Below are 22819 nucleotides of genomic sequence, written 5' to 3'. Positions count from 1 at the left end.
CATCCTGACCCCTTGTATGTTTCAGACTCCGTACTCCGTACATGGGTCAATTTCCCGGAAGGTCCTCAAAGCCTGCACATAATACGGAGTATCAAGCCTTCCCCGTATCAAACAACCGAGACTAGCTTCCCTTTTAGCTCGGTTATCGGCACAGAATCCGCGCTAAAAAGGAATGGATGAGATCTTCGAGAACCTTGGAAGTTAATCTCCCAGTGCCGGAGCTCCAATGACGGAGCTCCGAGACAGAGTGGATCTGGTCCGAAGGCAGCTTATTACCGGATCTGGTTAGTCCCGGAGTTTCCACACCGCTGTTGTTTTCTGGAGCTCACATGTACGGAGTGAACCTCATTCTTATCTTGATTCGAGGACGGAATGGATCAAGGGCGGATCACAATTATCGGATGGCGGCGTGCCGCAGTCAGACAACAAAATGCACGCGGTGAAACGCGTTGAATAAATGGTCTTGAAAAGCACTCCATCGGTCAACATTCCTAGAATTTTTTTTTTAGTCTACCAATTCAATTCCATTCAATCTTCAGTCAAAGTCTTATATCTACAATACACAACATGATCTACCCCAGAAAGCACGCCGTTTTCGATGTGGTCGGCACCTGCGTTTCATTCGACGTCTTTCTCGACACCATTGAGGAAGTTCTCGGTCCACGACTGCGAGCACATCAACTGTCTGCCAAAATTTTCGGTTTTGCATGGATGCAATCCTCCGAGCTCGAGTCTCTAATGCTGCACATGTCCAAGCGGAAGGTACCATACAAAGATGTTTTTAAGGCGCTCTTTTACCGCGTCCTCTATATGTCCGGGATCCAAGACCCGAGATCGTTCGCCACCGACGAGGAGAGAGACATCTGTCAGGAAGCATATTCGAGGCTAGAGCTTCGCCCAGAATGCCGCACCATGATGGAGAGATTGCGGAAGAATGGTTTCACCATCTGGTGCTTGACCACGGGCGACACAGAACGAGTCGGAGGCTACTTTAAGCGCGCCGGTTTTGAAATTCCCGCCGAGAACCTTGTCAGTTGTCATCAGTTCATGAAATATGAGTCTGCATTAGAATCCCCTCTTGCTATGGTCAAACCTTCAATGGGGTCCTACCAGCCCATGCTGGATAAGTTCGCTGCCGAGGATCAAAAGTGGTTTGTGGCGGCACACATGTGGGATGTGAGCGCAGCTGTTAAAGCCGGGTAAGTTTCGCTATCGCTCGAAAGAAAGACACCTGGACTAACTCATCTCGAAATAACCAGCTTCCGTGGCGCTTACTGCTCGATATATGAGAAGGAGTCGTGTATTGAGATCTTTGATACTAAGATGGATGTTATGGCCGACAGTCTGCTCGAGATGGCCGACAAGATGATTCTGGCATCTTGAGATTGACGTTCTACTGTAATTTTAGCGGTTCATGAAACAGTTTTGACACCGGATGCTCTATATGGCAATCGCCCGGCACTAATAATTAAATTTAATGAATTCAAACGACAAGTCAGTTTTCCTGTTCCCTGAGAAAATTTCTATTTCCGGATGCAAGGATAAGTTTGAACAAGGAGTAAATTAGCTACAAAGAAATTTGCTACACTTACTGAGGGTGGCGTAAGAGATGTTACAAGTTGGGTAGATGTGCTGACAAGATTGGTGGTTGAATTTCAGCTCGTTAAATCAAACACGTCAGGTTCGGATGCAACTCAAGAAGGAAGAAGGAAATCACAAAATTGGTTATGATAGCGACACTATAGAACTGGAGCGAGTAATATATGCAATGATCAAGTTACATCTCTTCCTTCCTGATTGTCTGGAGACTAATTCTTACTCCACATTACCCTCTTGCTTTCTCCATCAATGACATCAAGCGATCAAAACCATTTTCCAGGAGGACAATGGCTTCTTGCAAATCTGACAGTGGAAGGCTTTTCTTCCACCGATCAATCTTACTCCTTGCTCTCTACCCACGCTTACTCCTTGCTCTCTACCCACGCTAACAGCATTTTCCATCGTGATGCCACTGAAGAGATGATTTCGACCTGGCGAATGCCTCCGCCAATGCTCTTCCGGGCCCATCGGCAATTTTTGCAGAGTATTCTTCGGCCCAACGATGATGCTGTCGACAGGAACGGCTAGCCCTTGGAAAAAGCACCTTTGGGCCATATCGAATAGGTCTTAATAGTCAGCTAATGAATCATATCCGACGACGACAGCCTTCCAGATCTCTGGCGGACTTCCTCTAAAGGAGTGATGACCCCGGTGAGACAATTTTCTAGCGCGATCACGCGGGTCCGCACATTATGGATGTTTCCACGAGTGTTCACGTCTAGCCGAGCATCCTCGAGGGTCAGATACTGCCTGTTCGCTGGGATGCATGGCTGCACATGCACATGCGCTTGGGACAGAGATGAGCAGGTGCCGGCCTCTAGTTTTGAAATGTAGGGTTTAGAATGACAGACAAGGCCGTGAGGTGTTTTTGTTAGCAGCGATCGGATAGTAATCGAGTTTCCCATTGTGCCGGACATGACTCAGAAACTGTTTCCTTTCCTACGAGGTTGATCACAAACTTTTCGAAGTCAATCGTTGTCGAATACTCTTGACATCTGCCATCTGCCAATGTCATCTGAGTAATCACCTTCAGCATAGCTAAGGTCAGCATCGTGATAGTGTCCGCTCGGAAGTCGTAGACCGCTGGTCCAGTAGAGCTGGTTGGCTGCTGTCATGTTAAATCGAGCAAATTGGAGCGTGACTCATGATACATAAAAATTAAGTGGATTGAAGTTGCTTTGAAGGGTCTGGTTGAGTTAAGAAAACCAGTAAAAAGGATGTTGTGGGAAGATTGAGGATTCATACATGTAAAGAGATTGATATTCAAGTGAGGCTCAAAATTCCGCTGAATAACAATCCCTGGAGCAATTCGTTATCAGATCAACTTACGGAGTATGAGCACATACAAGCGGAGTCCTCCGCAGGCATGTCCTTTCCGTCCGACTCCGTGGGACTCCGCGGGACTCCGGAGCTTAGTCCTTTAAGGCCCGGACCTCGGACTTGCTAGATTCTTCTCGAATTTGAGTCCGGTACTGGACTGGTGCCATCCTAAAATATCCATTCTACAAACTCCGGTAGATTATAAGGCTGAAATGTGAGCTGTTGACATAGTTACTATCCTGTTTTCATCGGGTCACTGAGTGGGGTTGGGTGGCTGAGGGGGGTCCTCAGGGACCTTGGGAGCAGTGATGATGATTAGGTAAGGCTCAGGGGCGTGGTTCAAAACCGGAAAGCCAAGCCTTGGTAAGCACTCAGGATGTAACTAGCCGGTTCAACGATACGATTTTCGCATGTACACGCACTTTTATGACATTGGAAATTAAGAAATCGAGATTACGCCATATAATATCCGAAGAGGCCATATCCTGATCTATGCAGGCTCCGTGGCAATGCACAGATTTCCGTGCAATCCCCGGTGGACGCAGTCGTGATCACCGGCGAATCGCCGGGCGTTTACGAAAAGGACCATTCGCCTTGGATGCAAGAGCTCGAGAAGTCTGTCAAAAAGATTCTTTATAGCCAATACCCAGAATTCCGCATCTCCGAAACTTGCTTCGGCCACCAAATTTTTTTCGCACGCTCTCATCCGCAACGTGGAAAACACGGTCAGCGATGTCTGGGTTGAGCAATGCCCTCTTGGTCATGAGATCAGAATTCAGACAGTTTGATTGGAAAATGCGTTTGTAAAGTCGGTCACGGTTGCGCTCGGTGATCTGCCCGAGGGACGATTGCGCATTTAGATCTTCCATGGCGATCGGGTCATGGCGGTTGAGATGGGAACAGGTGCTACGCTTACCAACTCGCAGCCCGTTTCGCAGCCCGTTTCGCAGCCCATGGCTTGGATTGATGTTGGACGTACACCGATTTGCGCTTTTCGTGGACTTTATAAGCCCGGCAGAGTGCTATCTGTGCAGGGTTATTAAAAATGGATGGTTTCGGCATGATTAAGCTGTACATGGAAAATGCGCCGGTCATTCGATAGAAGGAGTCGAAGTTGGCCTTGGCCTTGGAACAGGTTGTGGTCGATCGTGAGGAATGCCAGGATGATTCTAACGCCTTCGCTTCGGCTGTGGTATCTTCTTTGACTGACTATGAACACTTGCGATGTTAAGATGAATTAAAATCAAAGTTCCGAGGAACAAAACGCTACGCAAAAGTCTTACATCCGTGCAACAACTTGTATTGTACAAAAATGGAATCGAGGAATTCCCCCCCCCCTCCCAAATATGCAAGCAATTCACTATACACAGCGCCAGAAGCTTCTCTATCTGCCGATGCACTGCGGGGAGAGCCATCGTGAGCTTCAGATGCCTACTTTTTCAAAAATGTCAAAGCCGCGAGGCACAACGCATCCACCCCAGTTCTCATCGTTGGCTGGATCACTGGCGCAAACAAAGCCGAGTGATTTCCAGGGATCTCGTCCGTGGAAATTTCATTTCTCTGGCCCTTATCCCAGAGCTCTGGGTCAATTCCTCCAATGAACCAAAAGGAGCAAGGAAGTCCCTGAGAAGTACCCAACGTAGAAAAATCCTCGCTAACATTGGTCCTTGGCGTTTCAGCATCAAAGTCCTCGAAGTGGTCTCTAAAGGATGCAGCCAGTTTGGAGGCCACTTGTTTATCGTTGTCGGTGGGTGGAAACCGCCTCGTTGGTGTGAACACCGGAGGTTTCGGCGATCCACTAGCAAGACACTCGGCCTCAACGATGCGCCGGATAGCAGAGATGATTCTCTCCCGAGTCTCCAACTTGACAGTTCTAAAGTCAACACCAATTTCTGCCCGGTCTGCAATGATATTTTCTGTCTGCCCTGCCTGCAAGCTCCCGACCGTCACAACAGCAAGATCAGTCGGGTCCACCTCCCTACTCACAATGCTCTGGAGTCTAACAACAACATGCGCAGCAAGGAGCACGGGGTCTACCGTCTGATGTGGCTGTGACCCATGACCACCGCGGCCGAAAAGAGTGATCTTCATGCTATCGGCAGCAGCCATGATCGTTCCAGGTCGGGAACCAACGCTTCCAGCCCGCATTCGCATGACATGCTGTCCAAAGATGTAATCAGGCATGGGAATCTTTGAGTAAAGTCCATCGTCCACCATAGCCTGAGCACCTCCGCCCCGCTCTTCGTTCGGCTGGAAGAGTACGATTAAAGTCCCGCTCCACGCACTCTGTATACGGGCTAGGACTTCAGCCGCTGCTAGAAGGCATGTTATGTGCATATCATGGCCACATGCATGCATTACTGGTCTTTCATTGCCGTCGGCATCAGACATCGTCACTGAACTCGCGTACGGGAGGCCGGTAAGTTCCTTGACTGGAAGCGCGTCTATGTCGGCCCGAAGAAGGATTGTCTTTCCAGCTCCGTTCTTGAGGATGCCTACGAGACCATAACCACCGATGTTTGTCTGGATCTCGTAGGCTCCGAGCTGGGACAAATGGGAGGCAATTGTTTCAGAAGTGGCCTTTTCTTGCAGCGAGAGCTCAGGATGCGTGTGGAAATGCTTGTAGAGAGTTTCATACGGGGCCAAATCAACACTCACGCTGGCTAAAATTTCCGACAAGCTTTGTTGAGCCATTTCATAGGCGACGACGTGTTATGGAACTGCCTAGGCGAAAGGAACCGATGTGGGGGAGTTGGCGAGGCGATGCCAGCGGGAGGGAAGATTGGTCAGCCAATCGTTAGGCCCGGGGCCCCGGAGCCCTACCCAACGGACCAGGCCCACACCTGACACACCATGACCCATTTTTTTCACATGTAAAAGGATTCTATGATCAATGGTATGTGCTGGGTATTAACCTAGAAGTGCTCTTCATTTCATCATTATAGGTATCACGTTAATGTTGACTGTCAATTGTAGAAGAAGTGTCTTGTCCTACACAGAAAGACAACAGCAGAATAGAAAGAGAAAATGGTAGTTGCCTGTTTGGAATCGGAAGGCATTACTAAGAAGGTTGATGCCACCGGCACCAGGCATCCAATATGTAGTGGGTGACGAAGGTTTTGCAAGTAATCCAGGTAGGCTCTTATTTTTTGTCTCCAGCTATCGGCCTTCTAGAAGATGGCAGCTGATTTGAAGAAGAACCCGTGGACACTTGGAAAGATGCATTTAATCCAATTGTCAGCCATTGATTCACTTCGCCTTCAAATTCGAGCATCATACCATGTGTTATGGCTTGAGTGAAGTGTGCAAAGTCCCAGAGAAAGCACCGAAACTATTTCCTTCTTTCATTGAGTTTCCCTATTAAAATGGACAAATGAATCCACAATCACCAAAATGAACTAAAAATGTCACACATCGGAGCAAAAAATAAACATTCTAAACGAGTGGTGCAAAAACAACCACAAGAGACCAATCAAGCCAGTATGAGGGATCTTTAAGGATCTTGCCGCATTGTAGGCCGGAGAAAACGTAGACGTAGTTGCTGAAGTAGTCTGACTTCCGTGACCTGAGCCCGATGAACTACCGGAAGTTTTATCGGATAGGTTTCCATCCCCAGCCCCTGCGCCCTGAGTACTCGACACCGTCTTGATTGAACCGGAAAACAAGGCGGTGATAAGTGAGCCAGGTAATGATGTTGTCGCGATAGATCCCGGCACTGAGCTTGTCACGAGAGAGCCTGATGTTGAAATTGTGACAACATTCCCAGAGAAAGAAGTTGTGGCCAGTGAAGCAGATACCAAGGTTGTCACAACTGACCCGGAAGTGGAGGTTGTAAAGCGGCTGACTGTTTGAGTTGTCTCGATTAGGCTAGATGATTCCTCAGCCCCAGTGGTGGTAGTGGTTTCTTGGGTAGACTGACTGCTCGTAGTCTCAGCATTTGTCGTTTCAGCGTTAGTAGCTTCGGTGCTGCTAGCTTCAGTGCTGGTGGGCTCGGTGCTGGTGGGCTCGGTGCTGGTGGGCTCGGTGCTGGTGGGCTCGGTGCTGGTGGGTTCGGTGCTGGTGCTGCTAGCTTCAGTGCTGCTAGCCTGAAGCGCCTGAGTGCTAGTGATTGCGGCTGCTATCGATACTTCCGTGCTGGTGGTAGTTATGGTCTGAATTCTTATCGCCGCGGTATCCACTTTGGTGCTGGTGGCACTTTGCGTTGTTGTGGAAGTGGCCAGATCGGAGCAGAAATTCAGCCACTGTGCAAACGTCGGCAACATTTTTGATGAAAACTGATCGGAGCCAGATTCAGCGTTGTTGGTGATACATTCATTGCAACTTTCCAAATTTTCCATGAACGCCGAGTCACTCTTGCAAAGTTCAGATGTCTTTCCAAGCAGCTGCGGCTCATGTGCAGCATCGTTACAATCATTGTAACAAACAGCAGGAATGTTTGTTATGTCGACTGTTTTGACCTTCTGGGCAACACCGAAGTCCCACAAGGACATGTCGCGCTTATTATTGGCTGCAATTGGGTCGTCTGTGAACTGGAAGATAGAATAGTTGAGGCCAAAGTCCTCCGGGTTGAGATTGTAATAATTGTTCGAGATATCGTACTGCCAAGAGGAATGGGCGTCCAAAGATGGGGCTACAATACAGTCTGAAGGGGCGCAGATATATCCGGGGTTGGGCAGCCCTGCTTCAATGTTGCATTCCGAGCGATTGCCCGTATGACGTGGCTTGCAGAGATACCCGGGTGCACATCCCCAGGTATAGTCATCTGGCAAAGTGGCGGTGGGTGTGTAGGAAGGGTTGCTGATAAGGCTGGAGCATACAGATGCGGATACTGTCGTAGCACTGCCAGAGCTCTGGGTCGAAGAGGCATCAGGCCCGCTAACTGTGGCGGTAGTAGATGGACTGATCGCTTGGGCTGTTTGTGAACCTGACAGTGTTAGCCTTTGCAATGATATTCAACATTCTATCCTTCGCAACATACTTGGGATAGTGACAGTGTTGATAATGGTTGTTGAATAACCGACAGTTCCTGGACTTCCAGGACCCGTGATAGTTGGGGTACGGGTTGAGCCGGGTAAAATGCTACTGCTATTCGATACAGTGAAGTTGGTAGGCTCAGTTATAATTGTTGTGATGGTTGTCCGTGGAAGTGTTGTTCCCAGTAGGTTGATGGTGGTATTTGGGATAGTAACAGTTGAGCCACCTGTGGCCATTGACGCTGTCGACATTGGAACAGTGGTAACACCCACAGAGCTGGAAGTGGTTGGGGTTTTCACTTTAGTTGTTGATGGGGTTGTATTCCCTGGAAGAGTGGTAGTCAGATCACTAATCGTGGTCGAAGTTGTTGGTGTAGTTGTTCCAGTTAAGGTCGGGGTGGTCGTTGCAAGTACACCCGAGCTAGCTATCTTAGGCACAGTCGAGGTAGTCGTTGTAGATACACTTAAGCTGGCTATCTCAGGCATACTCGAGGTAGACATAATAGGTGTGACCGAGGTAGTCATCGTAGGCATAGTCGGGGTGGTCGTTGTAGGCACACTAGAGGTATTTGTGGCAGTTTTAAAGGTGGTTGTCACAGGTACGCTCGTGGTCATCACAAGCACACTGGAGGTAGTTGTCACAAACACGCTCGAGGTGGTCGTCGTGGTAATCGAGTCATCTGTGCATGTGCACGATGTAAACGTCTCCGTTGTGTAGTCTGTGACCGTTTTGACTTGTCCATTTGCCGGCAGTGCTATAGCGGCTTTTGCAGCAGTCGCTGGTCCAATGCCAACATCGGCGACTGCGCTCAGCGTCGGGGCATAGTGACAACCAATAATACCCTTAGTAGTGACCTCGGTGATGGTAAACGTAGTGACCCCTGGAGAAATATTTGCAGTCTGCGTAGAAGTGCCGGTGATAGTTTCAGCAGTGCACGACTCACCATCACCGAGCCAAAGTGTAACCCCGACTCTTACTATGGCTATTGATCCATCTTCTCGCTCTGCCGACAGTGCGGGTAGTCTCTTGATTAGACTGCTATAGCTTGATGTCACCAAACCGAAGACAATCACCAACAGTGACAACCAAACCGCGTCCTTCATCTTTGCCGGTCTGTAGAAGAAATAATTCCGATGATGACCAGTAGGGTGTACAAACTTAACAAAGAAACTGAGTCAAAGGAATCAAAAGACATCCAACGCATATTCACGGCCCCCGTCGCTCATGAAAGAAAGCCCAATGCTTCGAGGCTCAAAATTCTCCCCTGATGGGTGTCGGCTCAAGCAACACAGCATACAACATAGCCCCAGCGCGAATGCACATTGAGAGGAAATTCACACCATTCCGAGCCCTTTCAAATATGTCTCGACTACAATTAGGGGCCAACTCAAGCACGCAATGGGGTCCTTTCAGATGATTCGGTTGTCGTTCCTATATAGCTACGTGACTCTAGACATGCAGCAAGACAATCATGGCAATGATCAGTTCGGTCGGACCATGAGCTGAGCAGGCGTGTTACATCGGCCTCTAATCGTTCCCCCTTTTCGCTTGGCCGATTTCATATTCAGGACGAGGGGCAATGGGAAACAAAGAAGATCAACAAAGCCGCATCGCAAGTTCCCAAAGGCCCCGCCCGCTCGCTTTTTGCAGTTGGAGTCGAGATGTCCGCAATTAATCAAAATGTGAGACTTGTCATTTTCAAATCGTGATAACTTGGTGATTAGCTCTACCGTTATTTCTTCAAATGAAAAATGTGGTTTCTTTTAGGGACTGTGCTAACCCTGCTGGTCATAATAGACTGCGCAATGGCCGTTTGTAGCACATTTTCAACCCAAATTAATGTTTCTATGTGCAGCTGGCAAGGCCTACGTGGTAAGCACTTCTTGTCTATTTATTTTTCAAAAAAAACAAGTTCTTTTGTTACTGAAACCGGTAGTCAATATCCTGCGCGATACAATCTACTTCGACGGTGGGGAGATATGGTACCAGAAGTATGAGATTCTACGTGGTCAATATCTGCTTTCACTGATAATTACAGAGGATACGATGACGGTTGCGTTGAACTACAGGCAGATAACAGTAGGCGCGACCAAATAGATGTTGACATATCCATGGCTAACTAGTGGCAGATTTGGAAGCCACCATCTATTACCTGAACCTCAAAACTTCCTTCAACACTACATCAGACTTCATGGATCTCTTAAACAACCTGTCCGTTGCCGGGGGGGCTACTAGCATAGCTCCGAACTACGTTGAAGGAACGATATTTTCCAATGACAACGAGTTCTATCTCTATGGGTTGATGTCCCTCGTCTCTCCCTTACCAATTTACTTATTCTGACACAACTTATGGCAGAGGGATGCTTCGGAATACGGATAGTTTCGATCCTCCGCCTGCTAATCAAGTCCTGTCATACGCTGCGTACCAGTATGGCGCCTATAGAAGCTCATGGGCACCCGGTTGGAACCAAGAATACCTTTCCACGAATGTCACACGATACATTACCAATGGTGCTGCCGCATCAGCTCCAAGAGAGAACTTGGGCTTTTACTTTAGTGGAATGCGCGCACCGGACTGGGGCGACTTCAATTTAAACCAGCTTCAATCCAACCAAACGGCCGACACGCTGATCACGCTAGACATGTCGTCGATGAGCAATGGAAAATGGAAAAACAGTACACTGCCAAGCTATGTTCCTGCCCGTTCCAACGCGGAACTGGTATGGGTCCCTGTATCCGAGTCCGGAGTTTTAGTCGCCATCGGCGGAGTGGTGGAACCCATTCAGTTTTTCCGGAATAGAAAATCAAACTTAACACGAACAGAAGAGAGCAAAAGGATTAGCCCGACGTTCATGGAGACGGTCTCCGTCTTTGATGTCGGAAGTGGAACCTGGTATCTCCAAAACACGACGGGTGATATACCGCCACAGTTAACGGAGTTCTGCTCTGTGCTTGCTAGTGCGGCTGACGAGTCATCGCATAATATATACATCTATGGAGGATACGATGGTCTCAACTATAACGCCAATCCATCGGACGACGTGTATATACTGTCTCTGCCTTCTTTCAAGTGGGCGAAGGCATACAGTGGTACAAGCACACACAGTCGCAGCGGTCACCAATGCATTAAGGTATATCCTGATCAGATGCTGGCGATCGGAGGGCAGCATGTCGATTCAACTCAGTGCCTGGAGGGTGGTATCATTGTCAACTTCAATCTCAACACCCTGACGTTTGAGGACAGCTATGACCCCACAAATTGGAGCGAGTATAAAGTGCCAGATGCGGTGACGAAATTGATAGGTGGCAAGTGAGTGCAGAACTAGAAGCAAAGAATGTGGATTACCATGGCTTACAGCTTATTAGCTCGGATGGAGGTGCAACCATAACCGCCCCAAAATCATGGACTAACGGCTCTCTGGCGGGAGTGTTCGACAGAAATTATAATAAGACTATCGAGACCTTTTGGCCGTACAGTAGCACCAGCAGCAATACCAGTGCCAGTACCTCCAGAGATCACAAAGGGGCCAGCGGATTCCCCAGCTGGGCTGGTGGAGTAATCGGTGCTGTTTTGGGTCTGCTCGCCATTGCAATCCTTGTCGGACTCTTGTTTTATCGCCGAAGTCCCCGTCAACGCAAGTCTGCGGCAGTTACAACCGAGGCTGTAGAGACTGAGCCCAAAAACCGCCCTCCAGAATGGATGTATGCGAGCGGCCCAGTCTCCCCTGGACCAGGGCCAGCATCTACATCAACGGGCCTGAATACGGCGGAGACGGTGCAGACTGCGCAGACCACGTCAACATATCCGTCAACAACCCAGCCATCGATAACACAAGTTTCAACTGTGCCAGATTCCCTCGTCTCTCCCGTGACCCCTGCCACGGTGGAATCAGGAGGAGATGCGCTATATGAGATGCAAGGCAGGTCAATCGCTGGCTTTATTTTACCCTTACTAGCAAGTGGATACTGCAGAGGACTAGCCCTGACTTTCACATAGATTCATCACCTGTTGAGCTTCCCACATCATTCAATACCGCCTACTTTAAACTTGAGCCCGAACGTGGGCCCAAACCGGATCTGAGACGAGGCTCCCAGTCACCCGTCTCTCCGCAGACTCCTAGTGAGACAGACTCAGAGCATTCCTATCCAACAGGTCACACCCGGCGCCCATCTTCACTGTCATTAGCATCGCCAACATCGATTGAAGATGTGATGAGCAGTCGGTCGTCGAATTTTAATGAATCGTTTGACAAGATGAATTCTCGGCGAGCAGGTCATCGATCTGAGGTTTCCCAAATGACTGATCAATTGGAGAAGTGGCGGAAAGGGGGTAGGGAGACCATTCGAGAGGATGAGTAGGATATACTCCTTTAATGTGGTAACAATAATTTTGTACATAAATTAGAGAGATTGAATAGGTGGCGAACGTCATAAATTCATAAGAGCCAATGTGGGTTGCGATGCTGAAGTACAAAAATCCAGAATCCAAGCTCAAGTCAAGCCAAAATACTCCGTCGGCCCGCTTTCTGGGCATATTGACCTGACGCATCTATACCCCGGTCATACATAGTAGGTATGGGTAAAGTGGCCGAGGATGCCGGTATCTCAAAATGCCTGTTGATAGCCGAGCTCCGTGGAGAACCCGGTTCCCATGGTGAGTTGAGTATATTGACTGTTGCTCGTTCGGCAACTGATTGACGATCTTGATCTAGACGCACATGTGAGTTCAGAACTACAAAGGGCTTTGATCCATTAGCAATACCTTTTATCGTAGCAGTTTGAGAGACTAGATCAGGCTGGTCATTTCCGTCGCCTAAAGAATATTTGTCCTCCTTAACTCGCATATCGCATCGTCGTTTCGACCGTGGGGGGGTAGACTCTTTCACGGGCTTCTCGGCACCCGAGTATTTCCCCCGGGACGCGATCCCAGTTCCCCAGCGCAATCTAATCTCATATCCTTCGCAAGTGAGACCCCGGTCATTGCACTTTTGGCAGGTCGGGCGTAGTTCATCGCACTGGATCCTCCTTTTCTTGCAGGTCCAGCATCCCTTGAACGAACGATGACGGTGGGAGAGGTCTTTTTGCTTCTCGGTCGGAGACATGTTACTGAGGGGAAGGTGATTAAGACAAAAACAAGGATCAAAGGCTCCAGGGAGTACGGCAATTCCCTCATATATGCTTGTGCGAGCGTGGTGCTATGTACATCCTCGCACTGTGATTGGCCGAACAAAGATCTCAGTGGACATAAATAGCCTTGGAAATGTATTCTAACCTCCTATAGGGAAATTCACCAGGGTCAATTGCCTCACTTTATTTGGAGAATCTATCTTATGATCTGTGCGGGCGGTCCAGTTCAAAAGTCAATGGGATGTTAACGCGAGCTTACCGTTTTCGGAAGGTCCATGCAGGAAAACGTGTCTTCTTCAGCTGACACTCCTGAGATCTGCCCTGAAGACGAAGCCCATTGACAAGTCAATTATCAATTCCAAGGACCAAACTTCATCATTAGCGATGCATCAATACTTCCGGGGCACCTTAACCCACGACCTCAGGTCTGACAGCTGTGTGTCACAAAACTGGGCCCACCAACTACCCCGGTAATACCCGAGTCGAATATCCCGCAGATCTTCAAAGACGATTGATATAATCGGCACAGCACAAAACAACGCGCGTCTTTGTTGTATCCAGAGAGGGATTCTTCTGCCTTTGTGAGATGTGGAATAACTTGTTCGTCGTTCATGGAGAACTGATGACCTCAAGCATGCCAGCCTGGCAATGCACTTGCTGGGTTTTAGTTTACACATGCTGGACATTCCTACTCGCAAGTGTGACATCTTGAATGCTTCATGTGTTGTTCCTCCAAACCAATTGTCTTCTCTCGTTCTGACTCGACGATTCTGCTCCCAAGTCTCCTCGGCAGCATCTCCACACCAATTCTTAATCTCTCGCTACACCATCTCGCCATCAGACTGGCCAAGAAGCAGCGTGATTGTTTCCTCGTTGAGTAGATGTTCCCCCGGCCAGATCATGCAATGGAATGTTCAGGACCAAGTTCTGTGCTGTCACGCACTGCTCAACTCCCGAGGACAGTAGATGACCCAACACCATTTGAGCCGGAAGCTCCAACCCGTATGGCTCTCCTGATACAGACTTTTGGGACTTATATCGGAGATTATGGATGCATTCGCGCGTCCTGGATGTGTAATTCTGGATCGTAGTCGACATACAGGCGATGTGAAAGAGCGCATGTCCCAAGACCGTCGTGTTGGCGAATTCAAAGGGAATATCCCGCTGAACACGTTGTAGAGCCTGCATTAAATATGTTGTCGCCGCGTGCAATACGTGAAAAAGGAGCTATAGGGTGCGGATTCTGAATTCAACACGTGGATCATTTGCGAGGATGCTGTGCGTCACTTCATTCCAGGGTTCACTTCGCAGGAAATGTATTATACGGGGAGTTATGCTGGTGTGCATTTCCTCAGACGGAAGAAAATTTTGGGTTGAACCCAGCTTTGAGCAACTGATCAATCTCTATATCCTGATTCGTGCTTGCGATAGCCTCATGAGTTGGGGAGGAGAATGCTAGATACGAGGTTGGCGGTGTGTTAGAAGTCACATGACTTCTTTGTTTGCTCCTAGTACTTAGTCTAGCTAAACCTGTAGATAGCTTCTCTCTTCTACAACGCATCCAGAGATCTCCAGTTTCATCTACAGCTTCATTTGTAGACTGAATATCATCTCTCTCAGGTTATGAGCGCCGTTGCTTTCGAAGCTATTGTGTAATGCAACCTTCGAAACCCTGGTTTAACCACTTTTTTGGTGTACTGCGTCGCCACGGTCTGGATACTCAGTGTGGTTCTTGACCACACAAATCAGAGTCCCTCACCAAAAGAAGACAAGATTAACACCTTGTCTAACCCCTTTTGAACCATCTAATGTTAGGTGGATCATCATCGTCAACCAACCATAGTTGCCGATAACCCCTTTCGACATTCCAAAAATCGGATCGTCGAACCCCACTTCTGACTTGCTACCCGCCGTAGCAAGCCAATCATACCCCTTAATTTCTTGACTACTTGCTACCAAGCAGTATGTCTGATACACCAGAAGGCTCGCCGCTAGCCTCTCGCCGTCGGTCGTCTTCTCGCGCACAACAGACAACATTCGACTTCAATTTTGACGTCGAAATGAATCTGACATTGATAAAATCGTCCCAAAGCTTAAAGGAGAAGTCAACTGGGCTAACTGGGAACATCGTTTTTACATGGCTTTGAAGGAGAACAATAAGGCATACATTCGTGTCATTCAAGAGGAACATACTCGTCCTTCCCGGCCTGACTTCCTTGATATCACAGAAGAAGCTATACGACAGCTTGCTATCATCAAGGTTGGTGGGAATGCTGATCTTGTCACCGATCTAGTCATTCGTGAACTAGCAAAGGAACGTCAGCATGAAAACACTCGGCTACGCGCCGACTGGCAAAAGGAGATGGACAAGTGGGATACATGCAATACCCGTGCAGAAATTGAGTGTGGTATTGGCATCAAGGTTCGAACCACGTTGATAGATCTCGAACAGTGCTTCTTTGAAGCGGCGTACGTAGTCCTGGGGATTGTTACCTTTGTATTGGAGGGAACAAAGGATTTCAAATCGCTTGAAATTGGTTTGCCAGGATGGAGTACCGTATTCAGCTTGGAGGATCTTGTATGCTTCTCTAGCATTCTCCACTTTGTCGACAAGAGAGGCAGGGATAGGGTCAAGAGTACTAAACATTAGATTACATGCACGGGTATTTCATGTATCTCACTTGTCCATCTCCTTTTGCCAGTCGGCGCGTAGCCGAGTGTTTTCATGCTGACGTTCCTTTGCTAGCTCACGAATGACTAGATCGGTGACAAGATCAGCATTCCCACCAACCTTGATGATAGCAAGCTGTCGTATAGCTTCTTCTGTGATATCAAGGAAGTCAGGCCGGGAAGGACGAGTATGTTCCTCTTGAATGACACGAATGTATGCCTTATTGTTCTCCTTTAAAGCCATGTAAAAACGATGTTCCCAGTTAGCCCAGGTTTACATCCAATTGGAAACTTACTTGAAAACACAGTTTGGATATACTGTGAAGAGAGTTCATGGCGACGATGCCACAGAGCATAAGCCACTAGCTACTTACCTTGCTAGCAAGGGAACGGTTTGGGATCCAACACCACCGTACACCAAGCAGCTAAATGGTGTCGCCGAAATCAAAAACCGTCATCTTGTGGAGCCATTGGTAGCTGTTATGACTGAGTGCCAGTTACCAAAGTACCTCTGGGGATTACTCCTTGGTGGTATTAACTACGCAATGAATCGGCTTTATGCTTCAAAAATAGGGATGTCACCCTATGAAGCATTGTTTGGTAAGAAACCTAACCTTTCTAACCTACGAGCTCTCGGTTGTCAATGTTGGTTCTTGATACCTAAAGAGAAGCGAAACACCAAGCTTGATCCTCACATGGAAGAAGCAAGGTTGATCGCTTACGACGAAGGAGACAACTATGTACTGTACAATGTACGAACCAAGAAAATTGAGCGCTCTAGGAATGTCATTTTCAATGAGAATCCTACACCAGCAACACTTCCTGATCCAGCCTATGATCTCAATATCACAGGGCCAAGCACTCAAGCACAGGATCAAGGTTCTTCAATCATAACTGATCGTCACGATCCAGTCGATTTTCTTAATGAATATGACTACTGCACGGTGCCTACACAGTACTATGACAATACAGGTTTCGGTAACAAGAAACAGATTCAACCCCGTCCTTCCTCTCCCTACCGATACCGTTTCAGTACTCCGCCGCCGCCGACGGTTGAAGATGATCATGAAGAACATCTTGACATGCCTACGAACCTTCCTCTCGATCACATCCATCCTTTCATTCTCGAAGAACAAGCTCCGGTGATCCTTCCAGATCCTGATACATTTGTGTTACCAAACGATGATGAAATGGCGGGTAGTTTTGGAAGGTATGGAGGCACAACGGGAGGACACTGGTGCCCACTTTGAAGTAGGTGGGCGAGGGACTCTCGTCGAGTCACAACCTGCTTCCCGGCAGGTTGTTAATATGGATATTCCCACGGACATGAATCTTCATCAAGCACCATTTCAACATGATCAACTTCCATCACAACTCGATCAGGCATCGTTTAAGTACGATTTCTCTCATTTAAATCCTATGCCTGACGACAGAATTCAAGATAGGAACTACGTCTCAACTCAACCAATTCAGCCCGAAAGCGGGCAGTTACGACGTTCAACAAGAATCAAGAAGCCCAGCAAGGCTTACATTGAAAGCTTGGCTAGCAAGTCATTCTTTGATTCCAACTTCCTACAACTCTTAGCAGATCAACCAGACATCTTGGTTAGTCTTGTCACCAATGTCACTGCTACAGAGTTTGCTACCTCGAAATTGACATATAATGACGTGGGCTTTGAACCCAATGACTGGGCACAAGCTATGATTAATACGCTCTTTTCGATAAGTTCGAGAATGCGCTCCAACAGATGGGAATCGTGATTGAAATCGGCGATGACGGTTCTACGAATCCTCATGAGACACATGACTATAATCAGTCCTGTGTTGAAAAGGACAAATGGCTAGTTGCTGCTCACAAAGAGCTAGATCTTCACTTGATAAATGGTACCTGGAAGGTTATGCCTCGTTCAAAAAGCAAAAAGAAGCCCCTTACACTTCGCTGGGGTGTTCAAAATTAAGCATGATGGCACCTACAAAGCACGACTTGTGGCTCGAGGTTTTCGACAGACCAAAGATCTAGATTTCTACGAAGTCTATGCTGTCGTTGCTAAGCCTATGTCATTCAAAATCTTTACTGCAATTGCTGCAACAAAGGGCTGGCATCTACATCATGTAGATATTGTCACTGCTTTTCTTTATGCTGAATTGAAGGAGCCAATTGAAAAATTGAACTTCCAGAAGGTCAACGAGATGAGTATCCTAATCACATTGGATTACTTATGAAGGTGATCTATGGACTGAAACAAAGCCCTCGGGAGTGGTTCACTACTCCATGATGTCTTGATATCATTGGGCTTCACACGAACTCAGTCAGATCACTCCATCTTTGTCAAAAGAGAGCATGAAATTCCACCTCTCTATGTTATGGTATACGTTGATGACTTGCTAGTCCTATCTCCGTCAGAGACCATGATTCAGCAGTTTAAAGATGCTATTTGCAAGCACTTTGACACTTCTGATAAGGGCAATCTTCAAAGATATCTTTCAATTAATGTCCACTATGCTGATGGCATAATAAATTTGTCACAAGCGGACTATGTTGAAAAAATTCTCGTCCGTTTCGGTCTTGAGAATTGCAAACCTGTCGCTACACCAATGGATGAGAGGCCGGCCTTACTTCCCTTTCAAGGCACTGCCACAAAAGGACAGATACTGGAATTTCAAACCAAGATTGGCACTTTGATATGGTTGATGGTATCAACTAGGCCAGATATCTTATTTGCTATCATTAAGCTTGCAAAGTATGCCAAGAATCCAAGCGATAATCACTTTCAAGCACTGAAAAGGGTGTTTCGCTATCTTGCTGGCACAAAGTTTCTTACGATCTCTTTCTTACCAGAAATAGATCTGAATTCATGCTCAATGGCAGTATCTGGCTACTGCGATGCTGACTGGGCAGGACCACATAGTGAGAAAGGACTTTCCACATCTGGTTTCCTGTTCAAGATGGCTGGTGGAGCAATTTCTTGGACCTCTAAGAAACAACCATATGTTGCTCTCTCCACCACTGAGAGTGAATACATTGCTGAAGCTCTAGCAGTACAAGAAGCAATTTGGTAAACTCGATTGCTTACAGAACTTGGGATTGAAGGTTTTCTTAGGAAGCCTATTCCTATTTTTGCAAACAATAATGGAGCAATTGCTTTGGCATTAAATCCGGAGTTCCATGCGGCAACTAAACACATTGCCATTCGTTATCATCGACTTCGTGAAGAAGTCGCAGCTGGTAATGTGGAATTCATCAAAATCCCGACAGCCGAAATGGCTGCCGATGGTCTTACAAAACCCCTCGGCAAAACAGTGTTCAAGCGGTGGGTTGCACAAGTAGGCCTAACAGCCTATAAAAGCAACCTGTAGTTTTGAATTCTGGTTTACACACAGAAAAATGGGGGTTTCTTTCAATTAACAAACTGGTTTTTTCATGGAGAAGAAGGGTCTTGCTATGCAGGACGACTACATACTAGTCGTGGGGGGTGTTAGAAGTCACATGACTTCTTTGTTTGCTCCTAGTACTTAGTCTAGCTAAACCTGTAGATAGCTTCTCTCTTCTACAACGCATCCAGAGATCTCCAGTTTCATCTACAGCTTCATTTGTAGACTGAATATCATCTCTCTCACGGTGGTTCCGGTATATCCTCTAGAGCAGGAGAGGCTGTGCAGAACGAGCGATTCCGCGACTGCGTCGAGATATCGGTCAATATTGCGACTAGACCCGGCGTAGCTGCTATAACTAGGGGCTACCTAAGATCCAGATTCTCGCCACAAGACGTTGCCCTGGTATCTCTCTTGCCCAGAGGTCTGGCAACAGTCGCGTGTTCAACTCCGCCTCTGAATCTAAACCGTCTTTGGTTTCGGGACCTTGGTTCAAATTTCAGCTCTTGTGTAATCCTCCCACAAGTCATTGAGGCCTATCTCCGTTCAGAAACGGAGAAACAACGCCTGCCAGGCTCCAATTGATAATTTGCAATACCTTATTTTGCTGAAGACAATCCTGTCATTCATTTTCAAGATGTTTGTTTAAAAATCCAGTTTCCGTAGGAGGGAAGGAACGGTGAGGGAGTATTGGGAATTTCCTGGGACCGAGCTCGTAGGGGTCTGGGGTATATGGTATTTATAGTTGCTGAAGTACTTCATTTGAGCTGACTAGGTGACTAAGTGATTAAAGGTACCACGTCAGTTTAACTTAACTGCTCCTATTGGCAAACTGGAGAAAGGGAACTATACTAACTGATCCCTTTCTATAAAGAAGATTTTTGATAGAGATTGCACTTACCTCCTTTGCCTTGATTGATTTTAATAACTTGGCATCATCTCATAGTATCGTAGGAAGTTAGCCGTCTCTATACGTGTTACAGTAACAGACTGAAATAAAGTAGGCTCACCATGATCGAGTAGATAAATAGTTCTAATCAAATTTAACCATGTAGATAAGGCCCATGGTTGGAAATCAGAGACATTTGCTCCTACAGATTTCTAACGTATGATATATGCATTGCTTCATCTAGCCCAAAATATATGTCTTCTTTTCATAGAGACTCCAATTTTTCGGTTGGAGCTTCCAAGGGCCCTCTGTTTCACACATAAGCTCAACCAAGGCCACAAATGAAGAGAAAGAGGGAAGATGTGCTTGAATGGCAGCCCCCAAATTCATTACCAGGGAAATGGGGCCCCAAGACCCCGATGGAAGGTAGTGACAGTCCACCTACCACCTCTTTTGACGCTACCGGTAAAGCTGTTGCTCCCATTAAACCCATGGTTGCCTCCAGACTTGCATGCCCGGTCGATGATGATTCAAAAATGTTATTGAATACGTGAGGTGAATCGGAACGGTCGGGTGCGGTGGAATCCGGAATATTGGGCTGTCATGGACCTCTCCCTTCACTTCTTTTACGTTCAGTATGCAACAAGGGTTGCCACCGTAAGACAAGTCCTCTTTTCATCTACCCGGCATTGTGGAGAATTTCCAACACTGAATGTTCAAATCCCAAAATGCCTGATAGCCCGACAACCAATTGGAGGCCCGGTGGTGCTTTGACGAATTTGAAATGCTCAATTTTGCTATATACATTATATTATGGCATTCCTGTAGTTTCAAAGACCCTTCGAGTCATGTTTTCAAAGCTTAGACTTCATGTTCACATGGATAGCCTTGATATTCGAATAAGCAGCAAGACCAGCCTCTCCAAGCTCACGCCCAATACCGGACTGCTTCACGCCGCCGAACGGAATGCGCCAATCACTATCATTGCTAGAGTTGATCCAGACCATACCAGCCTCAATCTTCTTAGCCACGCGATGCGCGCGAGTCAGGTTAGTCGTGAACAGCGCACTTCCAAGACCATAGGTCGAGTCATTGGCCATTTCAATAGCGTCCTTCTCCTCGCTGAATCGGGTAATTACCACGAAAGGACCAAAGACCTCCTCTTGGTAGATCCGCATCTTGGGCGTCACATCGGTGAAGATAGTAGGCTCAACGAAGAAACCCTTGCCATCACCGACGCCAGTGAAAGGCTTACCGCCAGCGATCAGAGTAGCCTTCTCAGACTTGCCGATATCAATATAAGACATGATGCGGTCATACTGAGCCTGCGTCACCTGAGGGCCCTGGAAGGTCGACTCCTCAAATGGATCACCGACCTTGGAGACATTCTTCACCTGAGCTTTGAATGCCTCCAGGAAGCGGTCGTAGATCTCGTCCTGTACCAAAATGCGAGAGGTGGCTGTGCAGATCTGACCCTGGTTGTACATAATACCGAGATGTGCCCATTCAACGGCCTGCTCGAGGTCTGCGTCATTGAACACGATCAGTGGGCTCTTACCACCCGTCTCGAGGGTGATGTTCTTCAAGTTAACGCTAGCCATCTTCATAATTTGCTTAGCTGTTGCCGTGCTGCCTGTGAAGGCGATCTTGTCCACATCCGTATGCGAGGCGAGCGCGGCTCCGGCCACGGCGCCATGCCCGTTCACAATGTTGACCACACCAGGAGGGAAGCCGGCTTCCACGATCAGGTTGGCAAGGAAAAGGATCGAGAGGGGGGTTTGCTCCGCTGGCTTGAGAACCACCGTATTTCCGCAGGTGAGGGCGGGGCCGAGCTTCCAGGCGGCCATGGCAAGAGGGAAATTCCAACTTGTGCCATAGTTAGCAACTGGCTGCAATTTTTAAATGACAGGTCTTCGGGACTTACGGGATGATTTGGCCACAGACACCGACGGGCTCCCGCACGGTGTAGGCGAACTTATCCGGGGTTGTGTCGATGACTTGGCCAAAGACCTTGTCGGCATATCCGCCGTAGTAACGAATTGTCTCGGCGGTCTCAGTGAGGTCGTCATTCAAGGCAATGGAATACGGCTTTCCATTGTCGATTGTCTCGATGGTAGCCAGCGTGATGCGATTCTCTTCGACGAGCTCAGCCAGGCGGTTCATCAGCTTGCCGCGGTCAATGCCGGGCATATCGCGCCAAGAAGGGTTATTCAGAGCAGCGCGAGCTGCCTTGACGGCCTTGTCGACATCTTCGGCGGAAGCTGCGTGGATCGATGTGATTTCCTTGGCTGTTCTATTTCACCACCAGTCAATTGTGACTTTTAAGACACGAAAAGCCAAGTTGTTAATTGCTCACATACGTGGGATTGATGCTGGCAATCTTCTCGCCAGTAGAGCACTTGACCCATTGGTTGTTAATGAACAAGCCGGTGGGCTGGGTCCAACTGTGGCCGTTGGGGGCTGTGAGTTGAACAGATAAATCGGCCATGATTTAGTGTGCTTTGTATTATGAGTGTCTTCTGGGTAGGAAAAGATAGTGAAGCTAGATGAGATCAATTTGTAACTGGATCTAATACCCCATGCTCCGCTATCGAAATTGCAACAAACGCTTCGGCTGGACTTGCCATTCTAGGTAGCTTATCGGGTGCATCACGGTTCAGGTCGACTCCACATGAGAGAGATCAATCTCCGGATTTTTGAGGCTAATAGCGGGAAGACGGTGAATTGTGGGTTGTGGATTAATTTTGAGGCCGAAATCACTGATAAGCTGAGTCGCTAACCCAAACAGGCAAGTCCACCCACGGGCTGTCGCCTTCTTTAGGTAAACGGTATCTGAGAGAAGTTCCTCTGGTAACATGTTTTAGACAT

The 22819-nt window shown here is 47.7% G+C and overlaps 8 protein-coding genes across 8 annotated transcripts; 3 read left to right on the top strand and 5 right to left on the bottom strand.

Moving 5' to 3' along the window:
* Positions 1-567: 567 nt before the first annotated feature.
* On the top strand, positions 568-1383 carry Pdw03_8800 (2-haloalkanoic acid dehalogenase, putative; the record flags this gene model as incomplete). The annotated part of the gene is made up of 2 exons (XM_014682521.1): positions 568-1199; positions 1260-1383. 2 exons carry the CDS (start codon positions 568-570, stop codon positions 1381-1383), a joined length of 756 nt encoding a protein of 251 aa, XP_014538007.1.
* Positions 1384-3539: 2156 nt separating this feature from the next.
* On the bottom strand, positions 3540-3874 carry Pdw03_8799 (uncharacterized protein; the record flags this gene model as incomplete). Its single annotated transcript, XM_066102067.1, has 2 exons — positions 3540-3752; positions 3836-3874. The coding sequence occupies 2 exons, from the start codon at positions 3872-3874 to the stop codon at positions 3540-3542; spliced, it is 252 nt and encodes an 83-aa protein (XP_065957150.1).
* Positions 3875-4350: 476 nt separating this feature from the next.
* On the bottom strand, positions 4351-5613 carry Pdw03_8798 (Peptidase, putative; the record flags this gene model as incomplete). Its single annotated transcript, XM_066102066.1, has 2 exons — positions 4351-5499; positions 5578-5613. The coding sequence occupies 2 exons, from the start codon at positions 5611-5613 to the stop codon at positions 4351-4353; spliced, it is 1185 nt and encodes a 394-aa protein (XP_065957149.1).
* Positions 5614-6781: 1168 nt separating this feature from the next.
* On the bottom strand, positions 6782-8996 carry Pdw03_8797 (Viral attachment protein, fiber shaft; the record flags this gene model as incomplete). Its single annotated transcript, XM_066102065.1, has 3 exons — positions 6782-6786; positions 6839-7843; positions 7898-8996. 3 exons carry the CDS (start codon positions 8994-8996, stop codon positions 6782-6784), a joined length of 2109 nt encoding a protein of 702 aa, XP_065957148.1.
* Positions 8997-9698: 702 nt separating this feature from the next.
* Pdw03_8796 (Galactose oxidase/kelch, beta-propeller) lies at positions 9699-11890 on the top strand (the record flags this gene model as incomplete). The annotated part of the gene is made up of 6 exons (XM_014682517.2): positions 9699-9765; positions 9830-9884; positions 9932-9972; positions 10023-10191; positions 10250-11203; positions 11260-11890. 6 exons carry the CDS (start codon positions 9699-9701, stop codon positions 11888-11890), a joined length of 1917 nt encoding a protein of 638 aa, XP_014538003.2.
* Positions 11891-12389: 499 nt separating this feature from the next.
* Positions 12390-12995, bottom strand: Pdw03_8795 (Fungal transcriptional regulatory protein, N-terminal; the record flags this gene model as incomplete). The annotated part of the gene is made up of 2 exons (XM_014682516.1): positions 12390-12601; positions 12656-12995. The coding sequence occupies 2 exons, from the start codon at positions 12993-12995 to the stop codon at positions 12390-12392; spliced, it is 552 nt and encodes a 183-aa protein (XP_014538002.1).
* Positions 12996-15157: 2162 nt separating this feature from the next.
* Positions 15158-16940, top strand: Pdw03_8794 (Retrovirus-related Pol polyprotein from transposon TNT 1-94; the record flags this gene model as incomplete). The annotated part of the gene is made up of 4 exons (XM_066102064.1): positions 15158-15598; positions 15782-15904; positions 15999-16221; positions 16357-16940. The coding sequence occupies 4 exons, from the start codon at positions 15158-15160 to the stop codon at positions 16938-16940; spliced, it is 1371 nt and encodes a 456-aa protein (XP_065957147.1).
* A 3865-nt stretch (positions 16941-20805) lies between these two features.
* On the bottom strand, positions 20806-22439 carry Pdw03_8793 (Betaine-aldehyde dehydrogenase, putative; the record flags this gene model as incomplete). The annotated part of the gene is made up of 3 exons (XM_014682515.1): positions 20806-21817; positions 21876-22244; positions 22312-22439. 3 exons carry the CDS (start codon positions 22437-22439, stop codon positions 20806-20808), a joined length of 1509 nt encoding a protein of 502 aa, XP_014538001.1.
* Between the last annotated feature and the right edge of the window lie 380 nt (positions 22440-22819).

Source organism: Penicillium digitatum, chromosome 3 (genome assembly GCF_016767815.1).
Source record: "Penicillium digitatum chromosome 3, complete sequence".
Classification (NCBI taxonomy): Eukaryota; Fungi; Ascomycota; class Eurotiomycetes; order Eurotiales; family Aspergillaceae; genus Penicillium; species Penicillium digitatum.
This window is presented reverse-complemented; position numbering and strand designations above follow the sequence as displayed.